The sequence below is a fragment of the Bos indicus x Bos taurus genome, chromosome 19, assembly GCF_003369695.1.
Source record: "Bos indicus x Bos taurus breed Angus x Brahman F1 hybrid chromosome 19, Bos_hybrid_MaternalHap_v2.0, whole genome shotgun sequence".
In the NCBI taxonomy this organism is placed as follows: Eukaryota; Metazoa; Chordata; class Mammalia; order Artiodactyla; family Bovidae; genus Bos; species Bos indicus x Bos taurus.
The window spans coordinates 40428838-40456808 of record NC_040094.1 but is presented as its reverse complement, the minus strand read 5'-3'; the positions used below and the strand labels follow the sequence as shown (position 1 = coordinate 40456808).

Genomic DNA, 27971 nt, shown 5'->3' with positions numbered 1-27971 from the left:
TAGCTTTGGGGGCCCGGTCAGGGAGATGCTCCCGCAGTAGTCTGCGAGACCTACCCAGCCCTCCTCCCCTCCCTGCTAGGGCGCGGGGCTCTGAGGCGCGCGGAGGCCGGCTTGGCTCCTGTCGGGCCCGGGGAGGAGGAGCAGGCTGGGCGGCCCGCTACCTCCCCGGGACGGGCGGTACCACCCAGGCAGGGAGGAAAGGGCCTGGTGACGGCGGGGCTGCGGCACTGCCCAGGGCGGGGTGCAGAGCGGGCCGGCCGGCTCCCTGGGGCGGGGCGGGGCGGGGCGGGGAGGGCGGAGCGTGGGGCGGACGGAACCACCGGGGCGGGGTGGGGAGGTAACGGGACGGGCGCGACCATGGCGCGGTGAGGGAGCGGGGGGTGGGGATCGGTCCGGGGGAGGCCTGGGACCGCTGGCTCGTGCGCCGTCTCGGCCGCCCCCCCCCTTTCGCTGCCGCCGCCGCCGCCGCCCCGGGCATGTCGTCCAACTGCACCAGCACCACGGCGGTGGCGGTGGCGCCACTCAGCGCCAGCAAGACCAAGACCAAGAAGAAGCATTTCGTGTGCCAGAAAGTGAAGCTATTCCGGGCCAGCGAGCCGATCCTCAGCGTCCTGATGTGGGGGGTGAACCACACGGTAACCAGCCCCTCCGAGCGCGGCCCCGCGCGTGCTCACGCCCCCCGCAGCCCCAGGGCCCTCGCTCGGCAGGCCCAGCCAGTGACGCCTGCAACCCCTAGCCGAGCCAGTTGCACGCCCACCCCACCCTTGCACGCTGTCCCATCCGGGTGTGCCTCCCCGCGCGCCACGCGAGGCCTGGTGTCACCGACGGTGGCGTGCCGTCGCGTCCTCCCCTTCCCTCCAGCCCCTCAAGCTTCATGCGTCTGGCTTCGGGCAACCCCCAGAGCACAGAGAGAAGGCCTGGGTGGGATGAAAGGGCTTTCATCCCCTCTTCCTCTCTTCTCACCTCGTTCCCGTTAGTTGCATTTGTTTTCCTCCTTGTTCCTTGTAATGGGCTGCCTAGCTCACTGTCCAATTGAGAGTTAAGTGGCATTAGTCTGCCTGAGTATTCCTCTGTTTGTGGTCGCTTGGTTGTTGTGGCTGCTCAGAGTTTCCCCATCCTCCAGACCTCCTTACCACCGACTGGAAATCTTCCCTGGGTTTCCTCTTTTTCTTCTTGGAGATGTATCCACTGGAGAAGCACAGGCTTCCTTGGACCATGGACACTTCACTGGGGTCTTCCTGGGTTAGGGGGAAGGGAGAGTGTAACCATCTGAGAGGAGGTGAGGCCTGCTTATGAGGACCATTCATAGCAGAGGACCTGAATTCTGTGGGGTTCATGTCAAAGATGTTGACTTCTCAGGTGTTGTGCTTTCTATTGTATGTAATGATGGTTAGGATAAGAGGTTCCCTGGATCCTTGGGTAGCTTTGGGATTGTCCAATAGCTCCTGTTAGGAAGTTGGAACGCTGCACAGTGTTTGAGCTGGAGGACTTTGTGTCCTGTTTGTTTGGGGTCTTTCTTCTTTCTCTTCCAACTACATGCTTCTTGCATTCTGACCATTTTATTGAGTCCTTACACCAGAAATGAGGAGAGGAAGTATGAAGACTTGAAATGCCACTTCACCAGCTAAAAGTTTGGAATGAAGAAAATGAAGCTAATGGCTTGAGTTTTCTGTGGATATCAATCAGTTCTGTAGGCTCCCTGACTTCTCGGAGCACTTGAAATTGCCCACAAGACCAAGTGATGCCAAAGGGATGCAGGGCTAGCAGGACTTTTTGCTTTGCTTTACTGGAAGAGCCTCTGGTTGGAGATTGATAAACCATAGTTCCAGCCAGAGTTTTACCTCTAATACGGAAATGCATGAGTATGGTGAGGTCTAATGAAGACAACCAACAAGGTTTCCTGGTCTTGGCTGAGTTACTGTTTTCAAAGACCTCACTGAGGTGAAGGTCCTGGCTAGGGTGGGGAGAACCACTGGTTCTCTGTGGTCTGGCTTTATGCCTAACCCTCTGGGAGCTGTTGTTCAGTCACTAAGTGGTGTCCAACTCTGCGATCTCACAGACTGTAGCCCGCCAGGCTCCTTTGTCCTCCACTATCTCCCAGAGTTTGCTCAGGTTCATGTCCATTGAGTCAGTGAAGCTATCTAATCACCTTATCCTCTGCTGCCCCCTTCTCCTTTTGCCTTCAACCTTTCCTAGCACCAAGGTCTTTTCCAGTGAGTCAACTCTTCACATGGAGCTTCAGCTTCAGCATCAGTCCTTCCAATGAATATTCAGGGTTGATTTCCTTTAGAATTGACCTATTTGATCTTCTCTGGGAGCTGCTTTGATCCAACAGTCCAGCAGAGTTTGTTCTCTCTGCTTCCTGCTGCCTCAGGGGTCATCTGACAATATTGCAAGGGAAACTGGGTCATTAAAATGTGAACCCTATGTCCTTGCCTGGAAATCAATCCTTGATTTTGTTGTGGAGCTTGCTTCTCACTAGAAGGCATCCTGTCTGTGGAGAACTGGTAGTCGTCTGAAAGTCAGGAATATTACTGCTAGTTGGAAGGGACTTTGAGTCCCTTATTTTATACATGAAGAAATGAAAGCCCTGAGTGCAGAATTAGTTCACCTGTGGTCTTTTGCAGAGCAAAAAATGCAGCTCATTGTCCACACCATGGGCTGCATTGGCTGATGATGTGCTTGAATGAGAGGTCTTATTTTATTTGCCTCCTGTTCCTTGTGCTGCCTCTCAGCCAAGTTCCAGGATAGATGGGAATTATGGTCTTGTTAGAGAACCTGAATGTATGCTCAGATGTCTGTGCCTGTGCCTGCCAGTTCCCTTGGTGTGTGTGGTACTTGGTTTCCCATAGGAAGGCAGTGAAACTCTGCTAATGAGGTATCTTAAGATTCTCTTTGACTAGGCAGTCACCCTCTTTCTTTGCTAACTTTTAAGAAAGTTTGTTTGAGAGCTATCTGGGAAGGTATTGACTTTAAGCAAGACCCAAGCCTCTGGATATACTGAGCAAGTGCCTCAGGGGAAAGGTACCCGACACCGCTGTCCTTGACAGGCCCAGCTTTGAAGATCAGTTAGTCAAGAGTTTTATTGCTTCCTCTTGACCTGCAGTAAGGTCTAGGATTTTGTGGGTCCCCGTGTGAAATGGAGCATCTCCCCAGAAGACTATAAAATCTTGCAGTTCTCAAGGGAGTCCGAACCACTCAGTTTTGGTGGATTGATAGCCTTTCTTGGAGGTTCCCTTCCTTCAGAGCCCACGGCTGCAACTTTTTGCAATCTAAGTTTATAGAAAAAAAATATCACCTTTTGTTTGTTTCTTTAGTTTCTCACCTCTTTGAGCATTTAGACATTGATGGTCTCTGGCTGATGGTGTATGGTAGATGAGGGATGGATACATCTTTATCTATAGCACAAGTCAGTTACATATTCTCCCATGAGGTGGTTGATTTACTTCTGGGTGGAAAAAGAGGCCTTGAACTCAGTATTGAAACAGGACCTCCTGTCATGGACAAGAGATGCAGCCCCTAGACTTTATGGAGGAAACAGGAAGAAAAGCTCAGAAGACTTTGGATCTGTTAGAGGAGAACTAGTAAAGAGAGAGAAACTAGTGTTTTCGTGGATGAAATACAGTTCAGGGGGCCTGGAGATAGGGACGAGATGGCCTGGGAGAAGTATGTAGAGATCAGAGGAGGCAGACGTGGCTTGATAACCTTTTGGCCATTTTAGGAACTGGTTATGTTTGAAGCCTCACCCCAGTGATCAGAAGGAATAGGAGAGGTTGGTGGTAATTATGTTTAACCATTTGGGAAGCTGCCAGACTGATTCTTGAAAATGACTGTACTATTTTACATTTCTGCCAGTAGTGTATGTGGGTTCTAATTTCTCCAAATCCTGTCAACCTTTGTTATTGTCTTTTTTATTTCAGCCACCTTAGATTTGAAGTGGTATCTCATTGTGATTTTGTTTTCCTTTTCTAGATAGTTAATGATGCTGAATATCTTTTCATGTGTTTATTGGCCAGTTAAGATCCCTTGCCAGTTACTTTTTCGCTCATTTTAAAATTGGGCTATTTATTTTTTTATAATTAACTTGTAAGAGTTCTTTATATATTATAGATTCAAGTTCCTTATCAGATACATGATTTGCAAATGTTTTATCCCATGCTTCGGGTTATCTTTTTTTACTTTCTTGATGGTATCTTTTGAAGCTCAAGTTTTTAATTTTGATGGAAGTCCAATTTATCTATTTTTCTTTGGTTTTGATGAAGTCCAGTTTATTTTTCTTTGGTTACTTGTACTTTTGGTGTCATATCTAAGAATGCTTTGCCAAACCCAAGATCATGAACATTTACTCCTATATTTTTTTCTGAGAAAAACTCAGAGTCTTCTAAGAAAAACTCTTTTAGATCTAACTCTTACATTTAGATCTCTAATCCATTTTAAGTTAATTTTTTGTGAATGGTATGAGGAACAGATTTATTCTTAAGTCTGCTCAGTTCTCCCCCACATTCTTCCCCCATTCTGTCCACACATTTTCTTTGCTTAATGCAGACCCAGAACCTCCTTTCCTTGCCTTTTCCTTTTCTCCTGCTACTTTAAAAATCTTCAGTAAATATTTCTGCTCTATGAAGCCTTTGGATGAATTTGTCCTTCAGCACACCTTCTCACCTCACAGAGAACACTGAGACTCAAAAACAGGAGCAGAAAAACCAAGGTGTAAAAAGGAGGAATAAACCCAGGGGTGGATTTGTTGGCCCTTGTGGCTCTCTGTTCTTCTCTTTTTTTTCTGGAGTTTCGATCTCACTTGGACCTCCTTGGTCTCGGGAATGTGTTTCCCAACTTGTCAGTTTTCTGATGGTGGCAGGCAACAAATGATTGCCAGTGGTGGCCAGCCCATTGCTGAGCCACCCACAGAACCCTGGCACGTGTCGGGAAGCTTCCTGGGTAGCAATTCCAATGAAGGTCACACAGGGAAGTTGGAGGCTTCTGGAATCAGAAGTTCACCAGATTAGAACTAGCAACTGAATTTTCATGTCCAATCAGATCAGCATAGCGTGAACTCACTACTCCTAAGTTCTCATACAGCTTGTTTTAGCCTCCTCATTATTTATGCTGATGGCTCATAGAGTTGATCATGTGGATAATCCCGGAACCACTTACATGGTGTGAGATACAACAGACTTACCACCCTAATATGTTCTGTTTATCATACTACTCAAATGAGTTGCATTCCGCAAGTGCACTTCTGCTGAAAGTGAAGGAGGTTGGCCCAGAAGTGTGCTAGGTAGTAAAGAAAGGCAGATCTTCCGGAAACATTGCTTTAGTCATAGCCTTTCACACTTCAAAGCTTTTTGTCATTCTCTTTTGTCTACCAAGTGAAGTTTATTCTTCTCTCCTGGGCTTTTAAGACTCTTTACAGTCTGGTCATAGCCTCAATAGCTAACCTTAATCTTCTTTTCCATCCTCCAGACCATGAATCTTTGGCATGGTCACACCAGCTTTGCCATCTCTTCTTCCTAGTGTTAGTCATCTTTCAGTCCCCTTTTTTCTGGCCATCTGTCCTTCCATCCAGCATTTATTGTGTAACTGCTATGTGCCAGCCATTGTTCTAGGGACATAAAAATGGGTAAGATAGTCTCTTCTTTCTCAGGGCTCAGAGTCTAGTGGAGAAATCAAACGTGTAAACAAGTAATTACCCAAGCGAATGTGATAGTTAGGATATGAAGATAAACAGAGGAACAAGTGAGTAGTTCATCCTGGGAAAGACAGGGAAGCTTTCACAGAAAAAGTGTTATTTAGCCATATCTTAGATGATTCCCTTGGCTTTATTCCTTCTTCTGTTTTTGCTGCTATAGTCTATTACCTGAACTATTATGTGTGTGTATATATGTGTTCAGTCGTGTCCAACTCTGCAGCCCTATGGACTGTAGCCCATGAGGCTCCTCTGTCCGTAGGATTTTCCAGGCAAGATTACTGGAGTGGGTTGCCATTTCCTATTCCAGGGGATCTTCTCTTCCCAGGGATCAAACCTGTGTCTCTTGTGTTTCCTGCGTTTGCAGGCAGATTCACTAGCGCCACCTGGGAACTATTCTAATAGCCTTATAAATGGTCTTGCTATCTCTTACCTTTGCCTTTTCCAAACCTCACTTGATTCCAGAATTACCTTTCTATATCATCCATCTGATCATGTGAATTCCTGGACTTAAACCTGAGAAGACTTCCCATTGCCTACACAGATAAGTTCAAGTTATTATATAGTGGACAAATTAAGTTCACATTCAGGCTGTGTGCCTTAGTATAGCTTTGGAGTAGTAATTTTCTCTCTGAGCCTCATTTTCCTTTTCTATAAAATGAGCATAACACTTACCTTGAAGATTATTAGGACAGAGGGAAGGAATGGAAAACACTACCTTAGTCCAGGTAGCTGCCCATAGCAAGGATTGCACAGCACAGTGTCAACAGCCCAGGTTTTGGCACCAGCAGACCTAGGAGCAAATCCTGACTCTGCACATATTGTCTGTGTGACCTTGAGCGAGGTACCTTGAATCTTTTGCAAAAGGCAAAATCAAATTAATAATATTTCATGTGACTATTAAGTATTAGAAATACAGAAGAATATATATATATATGTGAGATATATGATACATAATAATATAGAGAACTGACCACTTATAGACATGCCATGAATAGAAGCAACTGTTATTTACTAATATTGATAATGCCCAAGGCCGTTCACCTGTCTTTCCTGTACTGTTTCCCTCCACTTCTTCATACCTCGCTTCTATCTTGCCGCCCTTCCCCCTGCCCTTCCCCCTTACCAGAAATGGGCAATGTACTTTTTACCTCGGAGGCTTATAGTTCCCACAGCTGGGATTCCCTTCCTTGGGTTTTGTGTTTTGTTCTTTTTTTTTGGCGAACTACCTCTTAGGCCTTTCTCACTTGTATTTCTCTATAGCTTCTTCTAGCAGCCAGCTCTCCCACTCCCAGGCAGACTCAGTCATTTTTTTATAAATTTTATTTATTTATTGGCCATGCTGCACTGCTTTCAGGATCTCAGTTCCCTGACCCGGAATGGAACCTGGGCCATGGCAGTGAAAGCCTGGAATTCCAACTCCTGGGCCATCAGGGAACTCCCAGATCAGTCTTGTCTTAGTCTGCTGTTTCATCTCCCTTTATTCATAACTCTATAGCACTCATCACATTTTATTTGTTATTTGTTGTCTGCCTTCCCAGCTAAACAGAGACCGTATCTTTTCGGTTTTGTATCTGCGGCTTCTGGGACAGTAAGGGCACATAGTAAGGCTACATTGAGAGAAGTAAACTGAATACAAGTTTAGCCGAGTCTCAGATCCGGAAAGACCTTAGATGCCAGGCTAAGGAGTTAAAACTTTACCCTGAGGCTGGTGAGGAGCCATGGAAGGTTTTTAAGCAGGGTGTAACGTGACCTTGTTGTAGGTTCTTCCAGCATCAAGTGCTCTTGGCAACACCAGGCGGGGCATTAGGTTCCGTTCTAGCCTGATGTGTGAGTGCTGGGACTGACCGTGTTTTCACCCTCCTCTGAAACTCTGCTGTTCTGTTTGCCGCCCCTGTGTTCTGACTTACTTAAATGCCCCTTGACTTCAAGTTTCACTGTATCCTGGGTTTGTCTCATCTCCCCAATAAGAGGATAAGCCTCCCACTTTCCTGTGCGCAGTGCACACAACGCTCCCTTGCTGCACACACTCTTCTCCCTAACATGAAATGAAGCATGTAGTAGGTATTTCGGCAAGTGCTTGTTCAATTGAAATTGAATAGAACTCTCTGGGGATATAAAATTTAGCACAACTAAAAAAAAAATAGTACAGCTGATCCCTAGAGTGAATCATCTACATGTGGCCCAATGGAAATGAGGGTGAGTCTACACAGTTCAGCTGTATGGATTATTCAGCAATATATTATCTGTTAGAAATTTCCTGCTGTTGGGTTGTGTAGTTGAGAATAAAAACTGACCAACTTACAACTGTTCAAAGTATGCCACACTTTTGAGTTACACAGAAAATTAATAATGAACAACTCTTGTTAGAATAATTCATCCTGGCTAAGAGGCAGTTGACCCCTCGCAAGTGGGTGTTTTAGTCTTTCCTAGTTCTCCCAGTAACAAGCCCTGACCATGGCATAGAGTCTTGATTTTAGCCTAACCCAGATTCAATCAGTAGCAGATACCAGAACCTTCTAGTATAAAATCATACTCTTTGGGCCAGTGGTGAGTTCTTTCTAGGATGGAGGTATAAGCTCGAAAAGGAAGAATTGCATAAGAGCCATGAACTTCTTTAAATATCAGAGCCAGACTTAATGGAAAAAGGAAGTGGCACAGCTACCATGAATTGTTTCTGTTGGCAGGGAGACAAGAAGTGGAGTGGTTTCCTCTGTAGGCATACACTTAACAATCAGGTTGTCCTGTGAGCACTCCCCGGAAGGATAACTGCAGGGTGGTTTTGTATGTGTCCGTGGTGGTTTAGCCAGTGGTGGACATCTCAGACCTGGATGCTGGAAATTTTAAGCCTACAATTTGATCAGTTTTGACAAATGTACATACCCATGGAGTCATCACCCTAAACAGCACTTAGAACATTTCTAATACCTAGAATTGGCACCTCATGTACCTTTACAGTCAACCACAGGACTGCCTGACCCAGGCTACGTCTTACTGGACTCTCTCACTGTAGATTCTAGAATTTCATATAAATGGAATCATATAAGATGTACTTTTATATCTGTGCTAGTCAGTTTTGCCAGCAGTTTATTGAGGCTCTTGCACCACTGCCAACTTAACACTACTACCCTACGGCCTCTCCCCGTACACATATCCTTCGTTTCCCCAGGAGTAAATTGGGTTTTTCACCAGCTCTAGGAAGGAATGGTTTCCCCCGCCCAGTTACTGCATTAATGTGAACTTCCTCCATCCTCTGACATTTCTAAATAAAAAAGCTTTGGAACATGAAAGGGGCAGCAAATTAAATGGTATTTCCCCCCATTTATGCTCCTGGAGGAGTCCTAATGACTAGGTTATTCCCTCACTGCCGCATGGGGCCTCATTGAGATAATAGGATTTGCAAGGAAAGTATCCGGGAGACCCAAGACTGTACTCCCCCTGCCCCCTATCCATTAAGTCAGGACTAAGGTTTCCTCTCTAAATCCTGAATGCATTAGTGGCAACTGGGTTGAGGGTCAAATGTCAAATACTCTGCTGTGATGGAAGAGGACATCTGTGGCTAATTAGGCCACTAATTGGCTAAACTGGGATGGGGAAGGGCAGGAGCTGCCTTCTCAGCTCTGCACCAGTGGGAGGCCAGTTCCCTGTGCAGCCTCCAGCTCCCTGAAGGGGATGAAAGACAATGAGAAGGTTTGTTTGCAGTGGGGTCAAGGCACCCCTCCCACGTCTCCCCCAGTTCAGTCCAAGGCAGGACGTGGCTTTAGGAATTGGCTTGATGAAAGTAGTTAATCAGGAGAGAGAGAGTGAGCCAGTAGCCAGATGTCTACCTCTTCTGCTCACTTTAAATTTAATTCTTTGGAGGTAAGAGTTACACACCCATATAAATCCACCCCGATTTTTTCTTGCCCCAGGCTGCTTTCTGGAGTGACCTTTAATTTGTATGAAGATGTTCAAAGGCCTCAGTGAATACTCAAAGTATATTGGGTGATATTTATTCCCTGATCCATTTATTTTTGCATTTGATAAATACACTTACATAGTACCCACCATATGCAAATCATGGTGCCAGGTAGCTTGTGTGGAGCCTCCAAGAGTCAGGTGGATGATCTTTGCTTAAAAAGATCAGTGATATGATCTTGCCTACTTATAGTCAAGCAGGCTTGTGAGGTTTATGAGCATTAAATACAATGTGAGGGAGGCTGTGAGATGGCCAGAAGAGGGATACAAACAAAGCTTCAGGAATTCTGAGATGGGAAAGAACATTTATAGTCTGGAGAATCATGAAAAGCTTCATAGAGGAGGTGGGCCTTATCAGGTGGGGAGAGTTACAATAGGTAGAGATGAAGTTGGGAACATATTAAATATTTGAAGAGAAGAACAGAAATAAAGACAAGAAGGGAATCCACGGACATGTCTTTGGTGAGATGGTGGCATCTGTGGTGTAGCAGTTATCTCTCTCAGGCAGGTGGCCTGGCTAAGAACCTCATTTTCCCCTTGCTTTGCAGATCAATGAGCTGAGCAATGTCCCTGTCCCTGTCATGCTAATGCCAGATGACTTCAAAGCCTACAGCAAGATCAAGGTGGACAACCATCTCTTCAATAAGTAAGTGGCCAGCTGAGTGGGTCTTGTAGGCAGTTCTTTCCCTCAAGGCAGAGAGCCTCCCAAAACCTCACCGTCAGGGGGCAAGCAAGCACCTAGCATGGTGTGAAAGCGACACCTGGGTCACAGAGCTGGAAGACTGGCTGGGAAAACGTGCTCATTATGCGCCTCTCCTGCTTGTGCTGTCCTGTCATCTCGGTCCTCCATCAGCCTACCTTCAGTGTCCCTCAGGACTTGTGGCTCACGCAGGCTGATTCATCCAGGGCCAGTCTAGGTAACAGTGAGCTGCCCAGGAGCTGAGGTGTCTAGTACGAGGCTGACAGCAGTGGCCCTATCTTGATCTTAGTCTGAGGCAAGAACTGCCAGGCATGTTCCTGACCTGGGATGCAGCCAAGCTCCTTTCTTTCCAACTAGTGTGTGAACCACAGGCTGAGCATGGTGCCCAGGGGTGCTATCTAAAATCGGTTTTCCCAATTTTGCTCATTGTGGCTTCTTGGATTAAAACTGGTGTCTCAGACTTTGATGGAGCAGCCATTTCCCTTGGCACATTTTGGGACCTCCTCTAAGCCTTGTAGAGGCTCTTCCATCCTTCTGTGGGTCACCCAAGAAATATGTGGTGTTCACACTCTCTTCCTTTCTGCATTTGAATCTTGGTTCCACTCTCCATTGTCCTACAGTCCCCACCACCTCACCAGCTGAATTCTGTCACCCCACCATTCCCAGACTGTTAGCCCAGAGGAGAAGCTTGATTTGAAAACATCTATTAGTGGCCTCTCTCTGGCATAGTGAGTAATAACATTGTATTCTAGAAGCTGTCTGTCTTCATAGCTGTGACTTGCTAAGTGGCCACCTGTATAGAAGAAAAAACTGTTTCTCTTCTATTCTCACACAACTGCTTATTTCTAACACCAGATAAGTGGGTTCCCCGCCCCCCATCAAGCAATTCTGTAGGACACTAACAAGCTGTCCTGCAATTCAGTTCAGTTCTGACTCTTAGCGACCTGAAGTTAGCATCAGGTCTCAAAGATTAAGGACTGAGTCCTGCAGACTACCCCCCGACCCCTGCAGATGCCAGTCTCAAGTCCAGGTTGTCACTTGTGCTCTGACCTATTTGCCGTATAGGTTGGCAGTTCCCACGACCCTCCCCACTGGGTTGGATTACTTTGCTTGAGTGGCTCACAGAACTCGAGAAACAGTTTGCATGCTAGGTTACTGGCGTATTATAAAAGGATGCAACTCTGGAACAGTCGGGGGAAGAGAGGCATGGGGCAAGGTATGTGGGAAGGGGCAGGGAGCTTGCAGGCCCTCTCCAGGTCCACCACCTGCCCCAGACCTCGATGTGTTCACCAACCTGGAAGCTCCCCAACCCTGTCCTTTTGGATTTTTGTGGAGACTTTTATAACAGCATGATTGAGGAAGTCATTGGCCATTGGCAGTTGGTTCTGCCTGCAGCGCCTCTCCCCTTCCTAGAAGTCAGGGGCCTGGGACTGGAAGTTCCAACCCTCTAGTCCTGGTTGGTTCCCCTGGCCATGAGCACCCATCCTTACAGGTGTAACAGAAGTCACCTCATCAACATAAATTCAGGTGTGATTGAAGGGGGTTTGTTACAAAGAACAAAATACACCTTTATTGCTTACCACTTAGCAAATTCCAAAGATTTTAGGAACTCTGTGCGAGAAACAGGGACAAAGACTAAATATGTATTTGTTATTACGTTCAATATCACACCACTTAAGGAAGGAGAGGCAGCCCTAACCTCTGGGGCAGGAAAAGGGGTTGTTCTCTGCCAGAGGTCAGGGCTCAGGAGTCGACCATGTACCACATTGTACCAGGGGTCCATGGTGTCCACCACCGCATTGACATTTTGGCCTAAAGTGAACTTCCAATATCTTTGTTTTTTTCTTTTTTTTCTTTCTTTTCACTGATTCCTTTTGTCTTTTCAACAACTGTTTATGTGCTAGTTATTAGACTGCAGTGCTGTTTACTATGAGACAAGGACCTGCCTTCATGAGAAGCCTCTACTTTTTATTTCCTTGAAGTCTCCCATCCTGGAGTAATCAGAGGGACATATTTCTTTTTTTTTTTTCCCACCTCAGTTTTATTGAGATATATTTGATATACAGCACTGTCTTAAGTTTGAGGTGTCCAGCATGATAATTTGACTTATATAATTCATGAAGTGATTGTCACAATAAATTTAGTGAATATCCATCATCTCATATAGATATAGAATTAAAAAAAAGAAAAAAATTTTTTCCTTGTGATGAGAATAGAGGGACGCATTTCTGAAAGGGAGTTCCCAAGTAAGTGGCTCTTGTCAAGATGGAGGGTTTGGAGGAGGCATCCCTTCAGGTAATTCTCTTCCCTCCTGAAAGTCTATGCATTGGCTGAGGAGTGGGGAAGACATAGATTGGTGCCAGCAGCCAGCAAACAAGGCTTCCTAAAAAGATAGGATCCCGGTCAGTCGACTTAGGAAAGCACCTACCCCTTCCATCCTAGTGGAAGCCAAGGGCAGGACGTCCTGCGTGTAACCGTTTTCAGGATGTGTTGATAAGAGCCTCCCCAGAGGAGAGGGGTCCTTTGATGAGAAAAGGCTTTCCCTTTAGCAGTCAAACTGACATTTACCTCACAGCAGCTGTTCACATGCAGCCACCTTTCTGTAGCAAGTTCAGGACTTATGAAGGAGGGCGCACACTCAGTCTGACTTCTCTGCAGGGAAGGTTTTTTTTTCCACTTCAGTGTAAGTTTTATGGAAAGATAGCACATACTCAGCAAAAGTACGCAAGTCATAAATACACAGCTAGATTAATTTTTTACAAGGAATTAAGGAATGTGCACAAGGAATGTGAAGTTTTTAAACTTTAACATGCTCAGAATCACCTGGAGTGTGTGTTAAAAATGCAGCTTTCCAGACTTACCTCCAGAATGTTGGGGGCTACATTTTAAGCACTGCAGATTGTTCCGATCCAGGTGACGTGTGGACCACAGCTTGAGAAGCCTGATGTATGAATTAGAGGAGCAAGGAGTTCACAGAAACACGTCTCTGCTTTTCCCCAGAGAGAACCTCCCCAGCCGCTTCAAGTTTAAGGAGTACTGCCCCATGGTGTTCCGAAATCTCCGGGAGAGGTTTGGGATTGACGATCAGGATTACCAGGTATGGAATGTCTTTGAAAAATCAGGAGGGTTAGAGAGTGGGAGGCAGGGGGCTGTGGCGGGGGGAGGCAGGGGGCGGTGGGGGGGGCGGTGGCTGGGGTGGTCAGGAAGCCACAGGACAAGTGGAGGAAAAAAATGTGCTACTATTCTTGTGCTGTGTCTTCCTGTCAGGTCTCACTCCACCCAGGCAGTCTTTGTCCAGTGCTGGTGGGCTCTTGGAGGAATGAGGGCCTTAGAAGTACTTCTGATGGTGCCTCCTAGGTTTAGGCTCCCCTCCCTCAGAGGGAGCGCAGGTGGAGGGAGAGGGGTCTGTGGAAGCTGCTTCATTTTAGTCTGACATTCCCAGTCTAGGCTGAAGAACCCTTCTCCTTCATAGTTTGACTTAAAAGAGAGAGAATTGTTGCTAGCAGGAGATGAGGCCTCTTAAAGCAGATAAGACAGATTAGAAAAGGAAGACTTACTTCAAGGGTAGTGTAACTTCTTGCCAGATATGAGTGCCACCTCCTAAACTTGTCCCCTGTTCTGACTTTGGGAGGGGGCTAGGCATGCAGGAAGCTGCCCCTTTTAGGGGGTGATCATGTCACAGAGGCCTTTGACCTATTGGAAGGAATCAGTCCCAATCAGTCCCAATCAGGGACATTCTAGTGTGACTCACCATCTGTGGCTTCTGTTACTTCTCCACCTAGCACCTTCCTTGGACTTCTTCCTCTGGCAGACAGCCTGGTGTTGAAGGTGGGAGAATTTTCCACTTCACTTGTGTAGCAGTAAAAAATATAGCTGATTTTCAGTTGTCTGTTGGGGGGAAAGAGGAATGTACAGCCTAGTGAAATATAAAATGGATGCCCACATCTTAGATAATACTGTCATTCCTCCCACCCCGCTCCTGGAAAGTCTTTCACAGAGTAGACCACAAGAAACAGAGTCTCCTCCCCTCTCCACCAGCTCCAGGGGGCCTCCTGAGGAGGAGGGATAGGGGACGTGAGAGGCAGAAGGGAGGCCAGGGCCTTGAGCAATCAGGAATGGTCATGTTCAAGAGGTGGTGGGCCGCCCTCCAGCCCCTCCCGTTGGGACCAAACCCTGAACTGTCATGCCCTGATCAGAGCATGAGGTTTTCTGAAAACTTGCCATTAGTGCAACCCTAGGTTGTTGGGGTATCTCCTTCCACGGTGGCTCTTTCCCTTCCCTTTGGCCATCTAACCACATCTTGTTTATTTCTCTAATAGTCTTGTGGGCAAATAATTGTGCTCAAGAGTGGAAGAGGGGCAGGGAGGATGGTGTTCAGGGAGGGGACTCTGCTCTGAGACTACCAATGACTGAGAGAGGCAGGAGATGCCACCTAGAAATGAGGCAGGGGTGGAACTGCTCTTGTCCATCCTCTGTCTTCTGACCTACCAGAGGTCTTTTCCAGGCATCTGATTGGTGAACACATTCCTTTGGTTGACTCACACCTTCCCCTACTCCCTCCCTGCTTGAGGGTTCTCCTGCTTCGGATTCTGATAGGAGTGGGGCCCTGGGAGGAGCAGGGACAAAGCCAGAAAAGCTCCCCAGGTTTGCCTCCCAGCTCTGGGCAGACAAGCAGGAGTTTGAGGTGAGGGGAGAGGTGTTGGGCAGAGCAGTGAGGACCAGCTTCCTGCCTGAGGAAGAGATTTCTAGCATGAGGGTACATAACAGAAAATAAAGACAATTCTATCCACTCCTTTATGCTTGATTTCTTGAATATCTCCTAAGCGTTGTCTTCATCACCCCCGAGAGACGGGGGAATCATCTCGGTCTGCTCCCTTGTGTTCCAGGTGAGGGAACTCAGGAGGAGAGAAGTGCAGTGGCTCTCCCACGGTCACGGTACCTGTGAGCGTCAGGATTAGAGCCCAGGCCCCTAACATCCGAGGCTGAGTTTTAGGTTCTAGAGCAGCTCTCTAGGATCAGAATGAAAAGAAATATTTCACAGTCGGTCCTCTTCTCATCACAGTCAAGGATTAGGAGCAGTGGGTGAGGAACAACTCATGTCTCTCTTAAGGAAGACTTGGGAGAGATGTGAATTTCCCAAGAGAAAGGGGGCAGGTAAGGTCTCATCTGCCTCAGTGCTATTGGCTTCAGAGCAGTCTGGCCCATAAGAGAAGACTCAGAGGAAAGGTCAGAGTCCTTGTTTCCCCTCCCAAGACCAGCTTTTGTCTTGGTCCATCAGAATTCAGTGACACGCAGCGCCCCCATCAACAGTGACAGCCAGGGCCGGTGTGGCACACGATTCCTCACTACCTATGACCGGCGCTTTGTGATCAAGACTGTCTCAAGTGAGGATGTGGCTGAAATGCACAACATCTTAAAGAAATACCACCAGGTATGGTGAGTCGTGAACCTCAACAGCAGAGGATGGGTTGGAAGAGGGAGAGGAGCCTCCGGTAGAGCTTCCTGGGGAGGGCTGGGTCCTCTCTGGTAATGGCGGGTGCTTCCTGATAACCAGGCACTTGCCCTACCCTGGGGCTGTGTTTCTGTGGGGTGAAATTCCTCCTTGAGAAAAAGAAGAAAGAAATGAAGGTGTGTTATGGACGCAGTCCCAGTTGACCAGCTGTTTCTCGTCAGAGTTGGGGAGTTTTCACCCTCTGGCACCTGCCTCATTTCTTCTGAGAGAGGTCCTGTCAGCTCAGCAGGGCCGCTGCTTTTCCCATTCCCTCTAGCCTCTGTTCTGGAACCTGTCCGTGGGAAGAGCAGGGGGTGCCTGTCTGAAGCCTGCCTGGGTCTTCAGGGAAAACTGGCTTCTCTGTGGGCACCTGAGAGGTGGTGCAGGGGCCCTCTGGCGTTTGGGGAGTTAGAGCAGAAAACGCTGGGGTCTGGCATGAGCGAGAGTGGTGAGTGCGAATCCCTTCTGTTTCCCAGACGGCCGCCTCACAGCCCTGCCTCTGCACCCCATCTCTCCCCTCCGGCTTCCCATATCAGGCTGGCAGAGAGGATGCAAGGCCGGGATCAGTAATTTTCCTGCAGAATCCCAACCGTGTGAAACCAAAGGGGCTCTGCACGGCCTGCTCAGCCTCTCAGTCTGCCTTCTAATTGGGGGCAGGGGTGGCCTTGCCTTTTGCAGGTCTGAGGAACCCCATGACTTCACAGAATCTGGTTTGGAAGCCACTAGTCTAGAGGCCAGAGAAGGCAATGGCACCCCACTCCAGTACTCTTGCCTGGAAAACCCATGGACAGAGGAGCCTGGTAGGCTACAGTCCATGGGGTTGCACAGAGTTTGACACAACTGAAGTGACTTAGCAGCAGCAGCAGTCTAGAGGCTGGACTTCCCTTGTAGCTCAGTCAGTAAAGAATCTGCCTGCGATGCAGGAGACCTGGGTTTGATTCCTGGGTTGGGAAGATTCCCTGGAGAAGGAAATGCCAATCTACTCCAGTATTCTTGCCTGGAGGATCCCATGGACGGAGGAGCCTGGCAGGCTACAGTCCATGGGGTCGCAAGAGTCTGGACGGAGGAGTCTGGCAGGCTACAGTCCATGGAGTCGCAAGAGTCGGACACGACTTAGCTACTAAACCAGCACCAGTCTAGAGGCTAGAATCCCAGGGGGCATGTGAGCCTGGGAAGAGCCCTGTCTGCCGGCACGTTCACCTGTTCCTTTCCTCCTTTCCTTTCTAGTTCATAGTGGAGTGTCACGGCAATACCCTTTTGCCACAGTTCCTGGGCATGTACCGCCTGACCGTGGATGGTGTGGAAACCTACATGGTGGTCACCAGGAACGTTTTCAGCCATCGGCTCACTGTACATCGCAAGTACGACCTCAAGGTAAGAGCTCTGTGTTTCCCAGCTCTGTGGCCCTCTCTCCCCGAGGCTTGGAGGGGCTGCAACTGCAACTTCCACGTGTTGGGAAAGCTGAGGCATAGGTTTTGGTGTGGACAAGTGGCTCTAGAGTTGGTACTCCTAACCCACTTGAGCCAAAGGCTGTCTCGTGTCCAGGTGACAGCGACAGGAGGCTATTCAAGCCCCAAATGTCTCCTATTTATGTGCAGTGAATGTTCTTCAATTCCTGTCAGGGGGATGTGCACACTGAGGGCAGCAGGGTGGGGACAGGCTATGGCACACACACCCTGGCGGCTGTCCAGGCCTCATGGACTGTGCACAGGCACATTTCTAGACACAGTGAAAAACACACTTGTGCCTGTGAACCACAGTGCTCCGCTGTTCCCGAACCTGGCTTCCTGACCCGGGTCCCTCAGACCCCTCTCCCTCTGTCTGCCACGGCTGCACTGGCCTCCTTTCTGCTCCCACGGTGCCCATGCTCTCCACACCCCCAGCATCTCCCAGAGGCTGCCTGCCATTGTTTCCCTCCCCGCCCTCTTCTCCATGTCCACCTTCCTCCACCTAATCACTTCCTACTTAGCCTTTCAAGCTCAGCTCAAACATCACTAATTCCAAGAAGCAGGCTTTGGCCAAACCCCTATCTAGTCTAGACCCTGGGCCTGTACTGCATGCTGCACAGGTGAGAGAGTCCTGCCTGCTCACCTGTAGCACTTTGCACTATTGTAATTAATGGGTTAATTAACTGTGTAACTCCTGCTTACTGTCTGTCTCCCCTGTTAGAAGGAGAGCTCCTTAAGGGCAGGGACTGAGTCTCTCAGTTCAGCCCTATTTCCTGAGCACGGGTCTGGTTATAGTCAGAGCTCTGTACAGTCTGTGACAGAGGAAGTGAACAAGTTGCTGCCTCCTGGCCCCTCTAGGAGTCTAACCAGTCTACTTGAGTTCACCTGCTGCCTCGCCCTAAAGACTGGTCCATGTTTTTTTTGCTCAGCGGAATCTGCCTCAGCTTGGACTTCTCCTGACAGCTCTTATCCTTTCAGGGTTCTACTGTTGCCAGAGAAGCGAGTGACAAGGAGAAGGTATGTGGGGTCTGTGCTCATCACTTGTGGAATGGGTCACTTGGAATCAGAAACACCTTCTCCCACCCCTGCGGTCCCTTCCTCTGCTGCCGTCCAGCCTAGTTCCTAGACATGCAGTCTGTGGGTGTGAAGTACTGTGTCTCTAAGCTCCTGCCTGTCCTCATCCTTGGCCTAGGCCTTGGTCACCAGCTTTTCACCTTTGCCCTTGCTGGGTTCTTCACAGTCCTAGAGGGCTGGCAGCTTCCATCTCAGCCCAGCCTGAATCAATGAGTGGCTACTTGAGCCCTGAGCTCGAGGTAGCTCAAGCCTGGTGGTCCAGGCCCAGAAGGAAGTCCTTTGATCAGTCCTCATTGCCTGACTCCTGCCACCTACTTGCCATCTCTGCCTGTCTGAAGCTGGGAGTGTAGACTCCTGGACAGAGCTGTTGATCAGCAGGTTGGCCGTCTTTGTGCCAAGGACCCTTTCCTCTCCTGTATCATTGCCCACAGCCTTGCAGGTGAACAAAGCAGGCCACCAGCCTAACACTGCTATTGCTCTCTCAGGCCAAGGACTTGCCAACCTTCAAAGACAATGACTTCCTCAACGAAGGGCAGAAGCTGCATGTAGGAGAAGAGAGTAAAAAGAACTTCCTGGAAAAACTGAAACGGGACGTAGAGGTATGTACTTACCCATGATTTTACTTTGGTTGAGCTCTTGTCCCCAGAACAGAAGCCTCCTTAACCTTAAGGAAAATTGAATTCACCACTTCCAGGAGTGTGGACAAGAGGAAGGTAGTGATTTGAGCCGTGTGGGTAAAGCTAGTGCAAGTACACATTCCATTTGGGAGGACACAGTTTGTGCTGGCCGAACCTGTGCAACTCAGTTTGAAGTGCTTTCCCTCATTTTTTTTCTTGTCTGTTATAACCTCCTTTTGAAACTCCTCTGCAAGCTTCCTTTCTGGTGTTATCCCCATAGTGGAGGAGGCATCCAGGTGTCAGAGTGACAGGAAACCAACTATTAAGACCCACCAACCGTGCCTTTCTCTGGCTCAGATTCTCCACTTGCCTTGCAACTTTCTGGTTGGCAGGGGACTTCCTGTGGAGAAGTTCTTTGGAGAGGACACGTGCTAAATAATGAATGTGATATCTGCACCACTTGATAACTTGGTGCCTCCTATTTTAATAAATCGGGAGCCTGTTCATTACAACCAAACTGTATAAACTTTAGAAAATGTTTTTTTTATTGTGGTAAAATATGCATAACATAAAATCGGCCCTCTGAGACTGGTTCTGAGCGGCGCTCAGCACATCACACGGTTGTGCAGCCACCGCCACCATCCGTCTCCAGGACCTTTCATCTTCCTGGGTGAAAAGTCTGTGCCCGTTGCCTCCTCTTCCGTGCCCCCGGCAGCCCCATCCTACTCTGTGTTTATGAAGTCGACTGCTCCAGGGATCTCTTATGAGTGGGTCACACCGTGTTTGTCCTTTGTGTCTGGCTTACTTCACTTGTTCTTTGGAAGGAATGATGCTGAAGCTGAAACTCCAGTACTTTGGCCACCTCATGTGAAGAGTTGACTCATTGGAAAAGACTCTGATGCTGGGAGGGATTGGGGGCAGGAGGAGAAGGGGACGACAGAGGATGAGATGGCTGGATGGCATCACTGACTCGATGGACGTGAGTCTCAGTGAACTTCCGGAGTTGGTGATGGACAGGGAGGCCTGGCATGCTGCGATTCATGGGGTGGCAAAGAGTCGGACACGACTGAGCGACTGAACTGAACTGAACCGAATGTCTTCAAAGATCATCCATCTTGTGCTTATTGTCAGAATGTCCTTCCTTTTTTCTGAGGCTGAGTAACATTCCGTTGAATGCATGCACCACATTTTGTTTACCCATTCATCCATTGATGGACACTTGGTCTCTAGTTAAGATTAAGTAGTTAATCTAGTTAGACGTCTCCAGAGAAGCAGAGGAGGATGTAGATAGCTAGATATTTAGTATAAGGAATTGGCTCACAGGATTATGGAGGCTGACAAAAGTCCCAAGATCTGTCTGCAGTTGGCCAGCTGGAGACCCAAGAGACCTGATGGTGTAGTTTTAGTCCAGAGGCCAACAGGCTCGAGACGCAGGAAGAACTGACGTTTTTTTCAGTCTGTGTCTGAAGGCAGGAAGAAGACTCATGGCCCAGCTCAGAGGCAGTTAGGCAGGAGGAGTTCCCTTTTACTCGTAGGAGAGTCAGCCTTTTTATTCTTTTTGCCCTTCAACTGACTGAATGAGGCCCACCTACCTTAGGGAGAGCAATCTGCTTTATCAGTTTATCAGTTCAGATGTTAATCTCATCCACGAGCACCACCCCAGACACATCCAGAATAGCATTGGACCACATTTGTGGGCACCCAGTAGTGCAGTCAAGTTGACACATAAAATTAATCTCCACTCATCGTTGTGAATAATGCTGCTGTGAACGTGGGTTTTACAAACTTCTTTTTGTTAGGCATCTGTATCTTAGCCACCCCCTATTGTGGTTGTCGTCCCATGCTCTTTGTTCTTCTCCAGGTTATGGAGTCCTAGCTCAGGAGACTTGAGCACAGTGCTGTTCCCAGTGCTTGTATGGATGAGGAATGCACAGTGCAGCATTCCATTCTTCCCTCCAGCTCACCATGGCCTCTCAGTCCCAGATGGAATTGCCTCTTCCCTCTTCGTGCAGGGCTTCTTCTGCTTTTACTCCTGCAGGCTCTACCTGCCTGACTTGTCTTCATTCACTAGGATCAGCCTCGACTCCTTTCCTCAGGGAGGCCCTCTTCCCACTGCTGGACTCACACAGCTCCTTGCCCTGGTGGAGTGACTGTCTTCACCATTAGACATCGAACTTGTCCAGGGCAGAGACTCTGATGTCTTGTTCTCTGCTGTGTTTCAGAGTGGGAGAATTAAGTTGAAGGAGTGCCTTTTCTCCCCTTTCCAGATGCTAATCTGCCACGCCAAATGTCCCGTGTTAACCTCTGCCTTCCGCCTTTCCTTCCCCCACCTCCATAGTTCCTGGCCCAGCTAAAGATCATGGACTACAGCCTGCTGGTGGGCATCCACGACGTGGACCGGGCAGAGCAGGAGGAGATGGAGGTGGAGGAGCGGGCCGAGGACGAGGAGTGTGAGAACGACGGCATGGGCGGCAGCCTGCTCTGCTCCTACGGCACGCCTCCAGACAGCCCGGGCAACCTCCTCAGCTTTCCCCGGTTCTTTGGACCTGGGGAATTTGACCCCTCTGTTGACGTCTATGCCATGAAGAGCCATGAAAGTAAGTAGGAGCCTGTGCCTGCCAGGCCCCTCCAGCCCTCCTTCCACCCCCTGCTTCAGGCCTGTTGTTCAGATGCCCTGTGGGTGCCTGAGCCTCCACCTTATTAACTGCTGACCCTGGCCTCTTTTTGCCTCCGGCTGCCATCCAGGGTCACCACCAGTAACTCTGTCTTCTGGGGCCCTGAGGTCGTTCTCTCAGGCCTTTCTTCACCTCTGTGCGTGTCCTGGATAGCTGAGGCCTGGTTGGCTCAGGTTCATGGGAGGGACAGAGCCTCCTAAACAGTGTCATGTCAACCCCACAGGGTAGCTGTGAAGATCAGATAAGATGAGAGCTATGAAAGCTTCTAAGAAGGACTCCATGGGTCATTTCTTTTCTCAGATTCAAAATGACAGGGATGAATCTGGATGTCGTATCTGAAGGGTTAAGGACACAGCTGCTTTCTGCCCTTGTCCCTGCCTCTTCCTCCTTTCCTGCTTCCTCTCCCCCTGCAGGTGCCCCCAAGAAGGAGGTGTATTTCATGGCCATCATTGATATCCTCACACCATACGATGCTAAGAAGAAAGCTGCGCACGCTGCCAAAACAGTGAAACACGGGGTGAGTTCTTCCCGTCTCCGTCTAGGCCCGGGTGGCAGGCCCTCAGGCCCCCAGGGCTCCTGCTCAAAGGAGACTCTCCTGCCCCTTGGCCCTGCCTGGGTGCCTTGTGTTCTCTCTTTGCCATCTACACCCCATCCCCACGCTGCAGCTGGCTGAAATGCCCAACTTGTTTTTCCCCAGGTTCTCTGGCTCCTTTCCCCCAGGCTGCTGGGCATGTCGTGCATCTTGTTGACTGCCAGTAATAGCTTTGTTTACATGCCATGCTGCTCCCCAGAGGCCTGTTTCCCCATGGGCTTCAAGCTACTGTTCTCCAAACGGGCCCCCACAGAGCTCTGGAGCCTCTCTGCCGCCTCCCCACTGCCTTGTTCTTGCTTCAGTGGGTGCAGCCCTGGGATTGTGAATCAGCAAAGCAGGGCCAAGGCACTTGTGAGACATGGGAACGATTTCTCAAGGTGGCCCGCCCAGCTGGGGGCGGGGCAGTGCCACCTCCTGATACGGGCCTCTGTGTATTACAGGCGGGGGCCGAGATCTCGACTGTGAACCCTGAGCAGTACTCCAAGCGCTTCAACGAGTTCATGTCCAACATCCTGACGTAGTTATCGTCTACCTTCAGCCAGAGCCAGCGTGCTGGATGTGGGGTCGGGGATTGGAAGAGAGAGAAGGTGTTATCTGGGCTAGATGGGAGGGCGGGGAGCAGAATGGGGGTCGGGGAGGGCTTTAGCAAGGTGACTGCAGCCTGTGACATTGAGAGAGACTCCAGCAGGAGGGGAGGGGATGTGCCATGCGTGCGTGTGCTCACAGGATGTAGCCTCATCTGCTTACCCTTGATTTCCCCGCCTTTGACCTAGGTTAAAAAGGTGTTTCCTTTTTGTTGCCTTGTAACGTTGTAAGATACCTTGGGGCTAGAGATGATTTTCTGGGTTTATTTGGGGTTTGTTTCTGAAATCTCATTGCTCCAGATTTGCTATTTATAATGATTTATGTCATCACCCTATCCACCATCCCCGTCCCTGCCCTGCTCTCCGTTCCCTCAATTAAAGAAGCACGCACAGACCCAGCGAAGGGTCCTCTCAGAGCAAAATGCTCTCGTGCCGGAGAAGAGGTTAGACACCTCGGCCCTGCTGCGTTTGATCTTGTCTGGTTGACTTAGTTTCATGGAGTATTGTGCACAGCTTCCTCTACCTTTCTGGCCTCGGCTCCAAGTGAAATGTTACATAGTTCCTCCATCTAAACGCTGTCCCTCCCAAAGGCGTGCTCCAGGTCAGCATCAGGCATCTTGGAGCAGAATCAAAGAGCTCAGAGGGGAATGAGTTCATCCTCACGGGATGGTCAGGGGTTGGGGGACCGCTGGTTCTCAGAGAACCCCATGATCATCACCCAAGCCCCAGGCTCTTTGCAGCCCCTGGAGTGCAGACATCATCTCTGTGAATGAAGCCTGTCTCCCACTGAGTCAAGAGGAACTAGAAAGCACCTCTGGATATAACAGGACCCTCATGCTTACATGGTTATTTCCCCTTGAGAAAACTCCAGAAAAGCTGATGAGTATCAAATGAGGTCTTGTGCCCTCCATCCATTTGCTTCCTTCAGATCTTCTCCCAGGCATTCTCATTTGTAGGTGAGCTTTTAGCCAGGGCCTGGGGCACTCCTTACAGAGATACCTCTTCAAGCCCCAAGGCTTCCATGCAGTAATGTGTCACCTGGATGGTTGTGGCCAGCAGGAATGGTGTACCCCGCCCTCCCCTTTGGAGTGTGCCACCCAAGCCTGAGGTTGCTTCTGAGTCACTTGAGGATCTGACCTGGGAAATACAATTTGGAGGCCTGATGTGCAGTTCAGCCTGGCCCAGCCTTGGAGCTGTGTTTCCTTGATGCATAGACTTTTTGCATACCTGCCACCACAGGCCTCCTCAGGAGTGGCATCTGGCTGCTTCCTTCAGGATCTCTACCACCTTCTGAACCTGCTACTGAGGCCTCAGAACTGCGTCCTTTTGTGAGGCCATCAGAGCAGTCTGGCCTGGTCAGGAGAGAAAACAACTCTGTGCTGGGGGAGGTACATTCCTGCATCTTCTCACCTCCTCACCAGGAACTGGGGACTTGGGATGAGATGTGGTGAAACTTGTAGATAACTGCAAATGGAAAGGAAGTTTGTGGAACCATTTTGAATGAATGGATTGGCTTCTTAGGCTTTCTTCAACCTGGCCAAGCTCAGCTTCTGAAGCAGGAACCAGCAACATCTCTGTGCCCGATGCACAGCATTTAGGTCAGGGAGGAATGGAAACCATGTTCTTGGACTCTACTGGGCTGTCGGAACCCTTCTGGAGAGGCAAATGGGCCAGACAACTGCCCTGACCCCCGAAAGGGGCTGTAGGTATCTCTGGACGTCAGCAGCAAGATCGCGAAGTGACTTGGGAAACTTGTACCAAGTGGCTCATGGAGAAACAGATTTCACTTAGGGAGGGGTTAGTAGGAATAATGTCTGGACTTGATTTCCCCATCTTCTAATCAAGAATGAAAATTTGAATCTGCTCCTGGTCGGGCCCAGCAACTCCCGAGCTTGGCAGGCTGTCCTCTCGGGGCCTCCACAGCCCTGGGCTCTCTCCAGCTTCCTGCCATTTGGTCTGCTGATCATGTCCCTCATAATGTGTATGAAAAGTGTAACCAATTGTTCCCAGTTAAAGGTGAGCTACCAGATATCTAACTTCTTTAACATTGAGTTTTTGTGGGGTGTGTGGTTTTTGTTTTTTTTTTTTGTATATTGTTTACATTTTGAGAGGTAGCATTCTGTTTTAAATGCTCTTTTTGTTTTTCTGACAGTATTGTTGACTGGGTCAAAACATTTAAGCTGTGGTTTGGTGGATTTTAAATTTTTTTTAAAGGTCATTCTCTGCTATCTTCAAAACCTTGGGTTTGGTCCTTTAATTCCTTTGGCATTCAAATATCTGAAAGCTATTTATCTTGGTTTATACAAGGTTTTTCTCTTCTTTTTGTTAAGGATGAAGATGTTAAATTTGGTTTGCAGTTTGAATGTAGAGAAAGTGAAGTGATCCCCAAATTTTTGTCTGTCCCTGCTTTTTTCCCAGTCCTACCATGCCTTGTCTGGGCAGTAGAAGGCGTCCAGGGCCAAGTGACTACCCTCACCATCACTCTGGAGCCAAGAAGAAAAGCTGAATGGTTTTATGGCATCCCAGAATAATTTGGGGTCTTGTAAGAACAAAGGCATAAGAACAGGACACAGCTGCCTGGTTGGGGATAAGGGAGGATTCTTCTCCATTCTCTCCCTCTACCACTTAACTAGTCACAGCTCCTCCCATCCTGCCCCTCTTCTTCTGAAAGTCTGTGCTGAGAAAACTCTCATCTCCTAGGTCTCCCCACCAAAGCGAGAGTTCCCCTGAAAACTCCACCTCAACCACTAGAAGGCGGCCTCTGGCCCTGGTTCCTGTTAATGAACCACTGAGTCTTCATCCCCCAGTACGAGCTCCTTCCCTGTGCCTTCCAGTGTGGGGGCTACGGGGCAGGCTAGGAAGCCAGCAGTTCCAGGGGCACAGCCCGAGGCAGTGCTCCATGTCTCCTTATTTAGCTCAGGGGTTACTGGTCTGTGGCATGTGCTACAAGTCGCCCCTGTGGCTGAGTGGCACTCCGTAGGTCCCCACTACAGGCAGCTTATCCTCCCTGCTCCCTCTTCCTCCTTGCGTTCCTCTTGCCTGTTTAGGCCTCACACAGGTTCCCTGGTAGTGCTCAGGGCTTGGGACTACATGCTCCTGCCCTACTTTCCCCTCTTCACAGTCTGCCAGGGTCTGCCCCGAGAGGTGGACCAAAGACCCAGGACTTTTCTCAGTAGCCAATCCCACCCTCCTCTAATTGTCTTTTTATCAAGTTGAAGAGAAAATTTCAGCAATCCCCAGCATTTGAGCTACTCAAATGTTAGGGGCCAGAAGGGACGGTGTGTTTAAAACCACCCTTAAAAGGCTCTGGCCTTAGACCTGTGGCTCCCCCAGTTCCAGGGACCCCACATCTTTCTGGCAGAAATGTGGGGAGGGGGCTCCAACCTGAGCACAGGAATCAAAGGGAAAACATTCAAACTGCCCCCAAATCTACCAGCCATCTCCAGGGGCTCTGTGACGCAGCCCTGGCCTTCTGAAATGTGACACTTACGAAAAGTGTCTCCAAAGGGAAGAGGAGACCTGGCTGTCCCTGGCGATCCTTTGGAGGCTGGGGGAGGAAACTTCCAGAGGAGTCCCTTCTCCTTGCTCAGAGCCATTTTGGGAGGAAGTGGGAACCAACAGCCTTTGGGGGTAAGGCCTGGTGCCACTCAGCACACCCAAGCATCAGGTCAGGTCCTTGTAGTAAAAAAATGTGAAGTTTAGATTCAGATTTTGGGGGAGCAGGATAAACTACCACCCTACCACGTGTGTGACTTCTCAATTTCCCACTGCAATTTCCATTTTTTTAAATAGGAGTTTTCAACCCCCTGTGCTTGTCTAATGTCTGCTCGGAACAATTCGAGACCCTGTTACTGTTTTAAGATGCATGCATGTTAGAAGATGAATCTCCAACCCGGGGAAAAAAATAAAACTCAAAAAAGCTTTGTGTACACACTTGTTATATGTGAGTCCTTTGGAAATAATCCTTTTATCTTTTTCCTAATTAGAAGGTTTTGGTCTCAGTTTCAGGGACTGCTTGGGCTAAATCTGGGCTTGAGTTTGAGTAAGAGTCAGGACCTTTGGTCACTCATTTTCAGATGCTGTTAATAAGCAGTGACTAAGGTGGTGCTTAAGAGACATGGATTCAGTAGGTGGGTTTGGAAGATCCCCTGAGGTGGCAATGGCAACCACTTCAGTATCCTTGCCTGGAGAATCCCATGGACAGAGCTTCCAGGCGGGCTACAGTCCATAGGGTCACAAAGAGTCAGACATGACTGAAGCGACTTAGCATGTACATCTGCAGGGCCTGTGCCCCTGGAGGGTCCACCTGTCAACCACATTTACCCTCACCCTTGCCCTCTCAGAGGAATGGACAAACTGCCCACACTTCCCCAGTACGTACAGCCAGCACTTGGTGGAAGCCACACATCTGTCCCAGCTCTCCCTTGACTAGCTATGTTGACTTTTAACAAGTCACTTCTACATGCCTCCAGTTCTCCACCTAGACTTTTAGCTTAAAATCTAGTGGTTCTCAAGAGTGTGGTCCAGGACCACACCTAGGAACTTATCAATCCTCAGGGTCCTCTGCAGCTTGGGACGAGAAACTGCTTTATCAAGCCCTCCTGATGATTATAATGGAGGCTAGAGTTTAGGAACTACTTGCTTATTAGGGGATCTGCAACAGGTTGCAAGCTGGAATCATTTGGGGAACTTTTGGGAAAAACAGGTGTCCAGGCCCCTTTAAAAGGCCAAATAAATCAGGGATCAAAATACCTGTGTTTTGGAAGCATCCTAGGTGACTAACATGTAGCCAAGATTAAGAAACTCTACTGTGTAAGGATATTACTTATGGATACGTGGCCAAATTTCTACCTGAAACAAAGACTATTGAAGGGTTTTCCAAGAGTTGAGTATAAAGGTTTCTAGGCTTTGGAGTCAAATGGAACATGGGCTTACACCTTTGCTCTGCCACAAAGTGGCCTTGGACAGGTTACTTAACGGTCATTAAACAAGGAAAAAATGTATATTGCCTTGAATCGATATGGTGCTTGAATTCTAAAACATCAAGCACCTTGTGCGGTTCCAGCACAGCACGTACCCGCAAGTGATCTGCAGATGCCACCCCCACTGGTGGGCCAGCAGAGCACGCTGCAAGTCAAGAAAACCTG

At 48.8% G+C, this 27971-nt stretch overlaps 1 protein-coding gene across 2 annotated transcripts; it reads left to right on the top strand.

Annotated features, from left to right (window-relative positions):
* Positions 1-327: 327 nt before the first annotated feature.
* On the top strand, positions 328-26753 carry PIP4K2B (phosphatidylinositol-5-phosphate 4-kinase type 2 beta). 2 transcript variants are annotated; one of them, XM_027516610.1, is made up of 10 exons: positions 328-635; positions 10192-10289; positions 13344-13440; positions 15622-15774; positions 17062-17208; positions 18261-18299; positions 18842-18955; positions 21312-21570; positions 22062-22165; positions 22681-26753. In XM_027516610.1, exons 1-10 carry the CDS (start codon positions 477-479, stop codon positions 22759-22761), a joined length of 1251 nt encoding a protein of 416 aa, XP_027372411.1. In that variant the 5' UTR covers positions 328-476; the 3' UTR covers positions 22762-26753. The 2 variants fall into 2 exon arrangements, with proteins under 2 accessions (XP_027372411.1, XP_027372412.1); XM_027516611.1 differs by lacking the exon at positions 328-635 and adding an exon at positions 7859-7885.
* Positions 26754-27971: the final 1218 nt, after the last annotated feature.